General features: G+C 47.5%; 1 protein-coding gene across 1 annotated transcript in view; it reads right to left on the bottom strand.

Annotated features, from left to right (window-relative positions):
• Positions 1-443: 443 nt before the first annotated feature.
• SLC49A4 (solute carrier family 49 member 4) overlaps positions 444-9,488 on the bottom strand; it is a 108,921-nt gene continuing 99,876 nt past the window's right edge. Inside the window, exon 10 of the mRNA XM_030884814.2 lies at positions 444-1,093. Coding sequence (XP_030740674.1) covers positions 978-1,093 — 116 coding nt within the window. The 3' untranslated portion in view covers positions 444-977. The remainder of the gene's footprint in view (positions 1,094-9,488) is intronic.

Raw genomic sequence — 9,488 nt, 5'->3', positions numbered from 1 at the left:
TCTTACAACCCAACGGAAATGCAACAATGGAGTTCAGACATCACCACGCCGTTCTCATTCTCCATGGTACACGCTGCTATTTCCAAACACGGGTCAGTGCAGGTGGGTGCTGGACCTCACATTCCCTGTCACCATACAGACAGGTGGAAAGACGCAGTACCTTTCGTGGGGACTCTTGTTTCCCTTTGAAGAAAGGGTAAAGCTGAATGGAATGAAACTGTCTCCACACAATAGTGACCGTGGCTCTCTGAAACACGGTCACCCTGACTGTAATTACTTACGAGCTCAGTAGACACACACAGTGGTTATTTCCAAGGAAGCAGGGTAAGGAGCTTGGGACACAACGTGTGTGTGTGTGTGTGTGTGCTCTGAAGTCACAGGGAAGCCCTCAATCACCCTAACAACGATGGCCACGTGCCCCTGACCTAATCACAAAGCAGGAGTCGCATAAGAAATGGCTTTATTAGAAAAAAATGTAGTGTACACGTGGCTACTTCCTGTCATTCACATGCCTCTGCGCTCTTTTCTAACTAAAATCTTTGACAAGGTTCAATCTCTTTAGAAGTTAGTAGCATGTCTCTCTATTCTGATATGTGACTTGGGGAAGGAGGTATCTTCCTATCATAGATACTCTTCATTTCTTTGCATAATCAGAACGAATCCATCAGTAGTTTAGCACAGGCACAAAACAGGGAGGGGATTATTCAGGTAGTATTTTCTGTGTAAGACATCACACTTCCAACAACCCGAGAATCAGGCATCGTAATGCCACTGAGGCAGGTTTACAAAAGCACTCATTAGCACGCAAGTCCCGCGACATTACCGAGCGGTAGTCAATGTGGTCATCTGCAGCCTGACAAAACCTCTCAGTGCAGTTTCTCGGCTCTTCTCTCCCCTTCCAAGTCGGACGTGCAATTAATTCCACGCACATGCGCAGTTCACCGGGCGTCCTCGTCTGTCCGGCGCCACGTCTGCTGTTAGACGGACACGACCACGTCCAGATAGAGCCTGTCGTAGGACTCCCTGAAGCACACGATGAGGAGGAGACCGAGCAAGCACGACCCGGGCAGGCACCAGTTAAACCAAGACAACTCTGTAAGACAGAAAACATGCCACCTTACGCACACGTGCATCTCGGCGCCGCTCAAACCGCCCGTAATAAACGCGCCGCTTCCAATGAGCAGCGACGATCGAAGGGCGCCGTGATGCGTGTAATATATTACAGGGCTTTCATGTGGAATATTTTTAATCAGTGTTGCCCATGACATTTCATCAATTTTACCCACCTTGACTTTGGTGACAAGCTATTAAAAAGGAAAAAGAAAAATCAATCGCCTTTAAAAGCTAGTTGGTTAATTATTTTTCCAGTGTTCTCTCTTGCAGACACTCTTGATCCTGCTTAAAAGTCTGATAGAAGAGACTAAGAAAGATCAACTAGATCTCCAGATTAAACTTTCACACGTCTTAAGAGAAATACTTCATTCTCAGTAACATTGTAACCATTGCAAGACAGAGGGGAAAATAGAGAAAAATAAAGTTAAAAAAAAAATCATCTTAAGTTCACCCCCAAAGAAACCACTGTGCATATGTTGGTGGATTTCCTGATAGTCTCCTCCCCCACTCCCCACCCCGTGCGGGCATCGGGGTTTGTACACGAGACCAATTACTGGAACACCTACGGCGATCACCTGACCGGGGGTGGGGGCTGTGGTCGGAGTTAGTAGTCACAGGGGGTGCGTGCGTGAGGTGGTGGGAACTCCGGGGATGATGGTGGATGGTGGCACAGGGTGATGAATGGTGCACCGGGAGAAAATCGGCTCTTCACTCCCGAAAGGAGTTAGACTGGGAAGCCCTGAGGGGCAGTTCTACCCTGTGCTGTAGGGTCGCTGCAAGTCGTAATTGGCTTGATGGTCGTGAGTTTGCTTGGGTTTTAAACAGTGCACCAGGGAAGATTTTTTGCATTGGCAAGTGTGTTAGATGTATGGGGGACCTTTGAAAAGCTGGTGCAGTCATGGAATTAAGAGACACTGGGATTTTTCCATGAAATTTTTAAAGGCCCTCATATAATTAGCAACCTATACGACAGGGAAGAGACTGTAACTCTTTACAGGTGTAGAAAAGCCACCTCTTTCCCCTTGAAGCAGCTGCTAAGTTTGAACTGCTGACCTTGAGGTTACCTGCCCAATGTATAAACACTACACCATATGAGTTTGAACCGACTCCGTGGCAGTGAGTGTGAGATGTGTGTGTGTATCTGCACACACACACACACACACACACGAAAAGAGCAGTCTTCAAAAACATTTTCTCATGAATTGGGGACTCTTCAACAGGAGACAATGATCAAGCTCCAGGGACCTGGAGACACAGCTGTGGTCAGTCCTCGCTGCCCAACGTCTGCCAGCCACCCAAGGTCCCGGGTGTACAAGGGAGCGGTCTTTGGCGTGAAGAGGTTGAGGGGGCTGGACGATTTATCTAGTTTTAATGATCTATTTCGCAGTTCCCATAAAGAGCAAGCAAACAAGGGAAATGACTCCCCGGGACCTTTTTGGGGTGCTCTTCTGGTTACAGGAAGGAGCCCAGAGGGCACAGTGGTTTCATGTTGGGCTGCTAACCGAAAGGTCAGCCACTTGAAACCAACAGCCACCCCCAGGGAGAAAGATGAGGCTGTCTACTCCCATACGGAGTGACAGTCTCAGAACCACAGGAGCAGTTCTATCCTGCCCTAGAGGGTGGTTATGAACCGGCAATGACTCGGTGGCAGAGCGTCTGCGTATTACAGTTACGTTTTACCTTTGTACACCTACAGAATGCCAGTACGGCCACCTTCATCTCCAAAGCCATCCTAGAGATGGCCACACTGTTGCTTTAGGTTAACCCATAGTCATATGGCTAAAAGAGCAGTTTATGCTCAGGAATGGAAATCAGAAAACCAACCGGTAAGGGAAGAGAAGGTGGAGAAACACCCTTTTCCCCCCTTGGCTAAAATATGCTTATGGAAACTGGCCTCCCCGCCTCTTAAAATCCCAACATCCTCCGAGTCAGGTGTGCTACACTACAGCACCCAGCAAAGATGGATGGAGGATTTCAAGGGTGTTTTCATGCAAACCCCGATCTCTGTGGACTGGAATCTAATTGAAGTGCTCGGAGAGGCTGTGACACCTGGGACCTTGTCTTCAGGCTGATCTTCCTGAAATGACAACCCAGGCATTCTCTGCTTTTATATTAACCACATAACCTCTGAATTTCTGATGATTCTGACAGGCAAAAAGAAGCAGTTTAAAAAAAAGGACAAAGGTATAAAATAGAGATAATAACATATAAGAATTAAAAGCATTCTGACTTTAAGGTAGGCTTTTAAGCAATGCATAATACAAAGTACGGCACTTGACAAAGCAGTCTGCAACAATGACATTTTCTAAATCTTAGCGACTCTAATTCATGGGGTGCCAAAGTATGCATGTGGCGATAGTAAACTTGTCCTTTGCCACGCACTTGGGGCTTTGTCAAATATGGCCTGGGCAGGCCTTAGATGTCGCAGAGTTGTAACATTGTTCCTTCTACCCGAGCTCAGATGACGCCTTAACAAACGCCCCCTAACAGGTCTCTGCCATCGCTGGCTGACTGGTTTTCAGTGGGCGCCTCTCTCTGCCAAGCCCAGCCTGCCTGTCAGGGCAGTCACCCGCTCAGTCAAGTGCTCTTTGAAACCATCTGCCTTTTCAGAAAGTCGAAGGTCTGAGGCAGGGGAACGGCAAGAGCTCCCTGCCGAAAACAGTCCGCATCAACCCCAGCTCAGGTGTGCTGGCTAGTAAGCAGGAAACGGCGTCATAATCTCCGCTTCACGGGCTGCGGCCTAGCCAGTTGCCATCCTTCCTGGGCTTGATGTCACATGATGAGCCACTTCATGAGCTGCTCCTAATTTGACCCTTTTCTTCTTTTAAAGCAAGCACGGCTTTGCGAGCCTTCCTTCTGTCCGTCACTAGAGGACCTCTGACCCCATGTTCTCTGAGACCCACCCCACCCACAGCCTGAGTCCGTCCGAATCACGGCGACCTGAGGAGGGGTTTTGGGGTTGTAAACCTTTATGGGAGCAGGAAGTCTCATAGTTCTCCCAAGGGCTGGCTAGTGGGTTTGAACTGCCAACCTTGGGGTTAGCAGCCTTGACCGTGCCATCAAGGCTCTGCGCTCTTAAGAACAAAACCAAAAACCCACAGCCATCGAGGGGATTCCTACTCACAGCCAGCCCCTGGAGGGTCTCTACGGCTCTCAATCTTTATGGGAGCAGACAGTAGTCCAATGTTTAACTGACAGCGCCCCACACATACACTCTCTTTGTTAATCTATGGTGCGGCAGATGCTAACTTTTCCCAGTGAACTGGGCTCGCCACCAAATCCTAATGCTCTGCTGGGATGGAACGAGCAAAGCTGTGTGCATCCTCACACCTGTTCCTCCCAGACATGGAGATTACTTTTCCACCCCATCTTCCTCACCAGCGATGCCAGCTCTGGGTTTCTAGCACCTGTCTCAATTCAGCTGCCACCGCGGAACCATTCTTTGACATTCTCCGGCAATTTAACAAAAATTGTGAAGCTAGCAAAATTGCCTTTATTCTTCTCACTCAAGCCAAGACGCCAGCTTCAAATTTCAGTTCTCCAGTGACGATCCTGCGCCACCTTCCGTCGTCTTGTCTTTTGTCTACCCAGGGCTTCTCAAATCGAAAGTGCCTCTGGTGAGTCCACAGCGATCTGCCCTTTGCCCGCTTGGTGACCTTTTCTCTCACCTCAGTCAGCTCCCCATGGGGGCTTCCCATGATGGGGCTGGGGTACAAGTCTTCAACACTTATAGACCAAACCTACTGCACCACTTCTAGATAATAGCCCCCCAAACACACACAGACACTGAACTGCAGACCAAGCAACACTCAACTACGCGTGTGAGCACATAAAGAGTGTAATAGCTTTCTCAAACTCTGCATCTAGAATTACTTGACCAAAGCATCATGTGAGGTCTGAGGAACAAGTGGTGATCCTCAAAGGCAAAGTTACATAGGCTGGCAATGATTGAGCTTTACAAACATGCTTAAATTGCCCCTGGTGGCTAATGACTGGGCCTGTTATCCAGTTGCCACTGCGCTGACTCTGAGTCGCTGTGAGTGACCCTGCAGGGCCGAGAAGACCTGCACCGCACCTCTGATGGAAGCAGACGCCACATCCTTCTCCCACAGAGCAGCTGGTCGGGTCAAAACACGGCCCTTCTGGTCAGCAGCCCAGCCCTTTTTCACTGGACTCCAGGGCTATCCGGATATTAGGGACAATTTCTGTTTAATGTCTTCGGGAATAAAAGTAAGAAAAACTCCAGGAACTACTGACACGGTTCCAGCACCACAGCAGATTGGGACCGTGGTGTAGCAGACCCTACGCAAGCTCATAACGTGCAGCATCGACGAGTCCCCCTGCCGTGACAGCGGTGGCCTCGACCTGCAAACAGTCACCCTCTGGGGGCTGCCTTGTTATAGGATGGCACTCAAATGTGGTCATTAGTCCTAGAAGAAGATCCCTGACGCAATCTCCTACCACACAGTACACTGTGTATGTGGATGGGGGGGCGGGTAGCAGGATGAAAAACAAATCTAGCCAGGAACCTGAGCCCCGTCCTGGAGACATCGCTTCAAAAAACGCATGTGACTTTGTTGTTAGGTGCCATCAAGCCAGCTCCGACTCAAGGTGGCTCTGTGCACAGCAGAGAGAAACACTGATTGGCCCTGCACTGGCCTCACAATCGCCCCTGTGTTGCAACCACAGGGCCAGTCCATCTGCTTGAAGGCCTTCTTTCTCCGCTGCCCCTCCACTTCAGCAACCACGATGTCCTTCTCCAGGGACTGGTCTCTTCTGACAACGTGTCCAAAGTAGGTAAGACAAAGTCTTGCCATCTTTGATTCTAAGGAACATTCGGCCATACTTCTTCCAAGACAGATTTGTTTATCTTTTTGGCAATTCATTCTTCTCCAGCACCATAATTCAAATGTAGCCATTCTTCTTTGGTCTTCTTTGTTCAATGTCCAACTTTCACATGCGTATAAGGTCACTGAAAAGACCATGACTTGGGTCCGGTGCACCTTAGTCTTCAAAGTAACATCCTTGCTTTTCAACACTCTAAAGAGGTCTTATGCAGCAGATTGATACAATGCAAACATCCTTTGATCTCTTGACTGCTGCTTCCATGAGCACTGACTGTGGCCCTCAGCAAGACAAAATCTCTCTTTTGATCAACGACAACTTCAGGCTTCTCTCCATTTATCATGATGTCGCCTTAGGTGAGGATATGTGTCTTCTTTACGTGTACCTTTATAATGATTGAAAGCCAGACCTCACAATCATGTAGCTAACAGGTGAATTCTAACATAAAGTGAATTTCTGGGTAAGTTTTTCAAGTTTTACTAATATTTCATTATGACATTTGGAGACTGGTTCTACCGGGAAGGAATTTACTTTGTCATAGACAAAGGTTTGGGAGTAGCAGGTTGCAGAACTAAAAGTTACGTTTAGAAAACGATTTCTCAGAATTTTCAGACTTATAATTTGTGCATCATTCTCTATCATTATAAACAGAGAAGAGGTTGGAGTTGTCAAGGATTTCATTTTACTTGGGCCCCAAATCAACACATAACGGAGAAATCCAATGACGTAAGGAACTGGGCAGAGCTACTGCAGAAGACCTCTGTGAAGTGCTAAGAAGCAAAGACGTCAGCGGCCTCGTCTGCCTGTGGAAACTCACAGGGCGTAAGGAAGACCGGCGGAGAACGGCTGCAGCTGAACGAAGGTGCTGCGGAGAACACGGGCATACACGGGCTATGCCGTGGGCGGCAGAAGAAACAAACCTGTCTTGGGAGGAGGACAGCCAGAATGCTCATTAGACGGAGGACCAGAGCCCATCTCGTTTACCTGGGACATTTAGCAAAAGTGACAAGTCTCTGGGCAAGGGTATCATGCTTTGTGAAGAAGAGGGGCAGTGGAAAAGAGGACGACCCTCCATGCAGTGGATTGTGACAGTGCGGCGGGCGGCAACGGGTCAGGGAGAGCAGGAGCTGTGAGACTTGCACAGGGCAGGGCGGCCTGTCACTAGCTGTGCAGAGGGCGCCGGTGAGTCGGAACCTGTTCGACAGCCCCAGCAACAACAAGGCCCTCCACAGATAAAGACCACGGATCTCTGCTACTGGACCTTTCCGATGGAATCAACTAGGTGTGTGTGAAAGAATTCCAACGTGGTTCTCAGAGTTTTAGTCACCTGACAATGAAATAAAAGCACCGGTGTACAATAGAAGCAGCATTAACGTTTGATGAGTGTCTCAGCTCTATCTTGGGCTAGGTTGTTTTACACAGACTTTTCCATTTACTCTAAAACGGAAAAACTTACCAGTTATTGAGACCTTTTCTTTTCCACCTGAAAATTATCTTGGTGGTTAAAATAAATTCGGGTGTAAAGTTTCACTTTTCACAATAAGCATGGAATTTAGGCACAAACCCTTTAATATCTATATCAATGTGTATTAAAATGTGATCAGAAATCAAGCAAATATGTGCTTTTTGGGGGGGACAGATCAATCTTTGATTACAAAAATAAGGTAGGGATTAATAGAAATAGCGACAAAAGTTTCTTTTGCCACCAGGCCAGTAAAATATAATTTAAAAAAATCTCAAAAAAAAAAGTCTACTTTGATCATCACAAGCTCTGTTTATTATTATGTTAGTTATTGGTCCATGGTGGCAGTTAGTGCCAATCCAGGGACTGGTCCCTCCTGATTACAAGTGCCACGTCTGTTAACAGGGTCTCACCACTCCACCTTCTATGGCGTACTCTTCGCTGCATATCTTCCAAGACAAACTTGTTTGTTCTTCTGCAGTCCACGGTATAGTCTACATTCTCTAGCCACAGCACATTTGATGCCATCAAGTATTCTCCAGGCTTCTTTACACACTGCCCAGTTCTTGTCTCAATAGGAGGACATTGACAATACCATGACTTGGGTCATGCGCACCTTCAACTTCAAAGTGACACCTCTGTTTTTTTCAGCACTCTCAGGAGGTCTTCTGCAGTTGAAAGATGTTCAATGCAATGTGTCATTTCATTTCTTAATCTCTCCCAGGCAGTGGGCCAGATGGATGACGGTGTTCCACCATTTTTTGGCATGAAAAGTGAGTGCTTCTAGCATCACAATTATTTATTGAAACATCTGAATTGATCTTCTGTCAATTCCTGGAGCCTGGTTTTTGTTAATGTCTTCGGTTTAGCTTGGACTTCTTCCTTCAACGGCATCCGTTCTTGATCATACGCGACCTCCTGAAATGACTGAGTGTCGACCAGTGATTTTGGTACCGTGTCCCTCTGTACTTTTTCCCTCTTCTCTTGATGCGGAGCTCTGTGTGGTTCAATTTTTTTGCACAAACTTCAATCCTGCAACTGGAGACTTGATTTTTTTCCCCTTCAGTTCTTCCAACTCGAGAAATGCTGAACATATTCTTCCCTTTTGTGTTTCTAGCTCCAATTCTTTGAACATTTCATTGTACGCTGCTGTCTCCTTGAGCCACCCATTGAAACCTTCTGTTCCCTTTTTAAACTTCATTCTTCCCATTCAAAACTCCTACGTGCAAATCCTTATTTTAAAATGCTAGGAATGCCAATTAACTAGGTCCATATGTTCTGAAGTATTAGGAGAATCTGGACCACAGACGGAAGGATTAAGAGGAAGCAGAGCTCAATGTAGCAGGGAGCCTCTGCACACGCACGGACGTCAGCGCTCGCTGGGTCTGCCTCCCATGTGCCCACTCATCTTGCCAGTTGCTCGGCAGCGTCTCCTGCAGCCCCTCAATGCTTCATCTTTCTCTCAAGCTTCTTAAAAAAAAAAGTTGGGGCCACACGACATTCCTCACCGACCAATAGCCCTGCAGGGGACAACGCTGGAGACACAATGTGGAAACTGCGCCTGATCTGACCCCACCACACCGAGGCCAAACACTATAAGGCCGTGCAACAGAACAGCAAGGGGGGCAGAGCAAGGTGAGGCACCCCATCAGACTCGACCGGAAAACACTCCTAAAGGTCAACAAACAGACCTTGAACTATTTACAGGCTTTTCTTTTTTTTGTCATTGGTTTGTTGTTTTGTTTCTTTTTGATGCTTTGTTTTGCTCTGTCTTGTTTCTGTGCCTGTTATTATCTCTGCAGGTCTATCTAGATAGGATAGGTGGGACAAACAATCTGGAGGAGAAAACAATGGACCCACGGTTCTGGGGGGACATGGGAGAGGAGTTGGGTGGGGGAAAGGAAGTGGTGTTAACAAACCCAGGGACAAGGGAACAAAAAGTGATCCAAAATCAGTGATGAGGAGGGTGTAAGAGGCCTGGTAGGGCTGGATCAAGGGCAATGTAACCGAGAGGAATTACTGAAACCCAAATGAAGGCTGAGCATGATAGTGGGACAAGAGGAAAGTA

This window comes from Echinops telfairi, unplaced genomic scaffold, assembly GCF_000313985.2.
Source record: "Echinops telfairi isolate 266 unplaced genomic scaffold, ASM31398v2 ScPeMD7_17;HRSCAF=63, whole genome shotgun sequence".
Lineage (NCBI taxonomy): Eukaryota > Metazoa > Chordata > Mammalia > Afrosoricida > Tenrecidae > Echinops > Echinops telfairi.
Note: the sequence above shows the minus strand (reverse complement) of the source record. Positions and strands in the feature narration are given on the sequence as shown.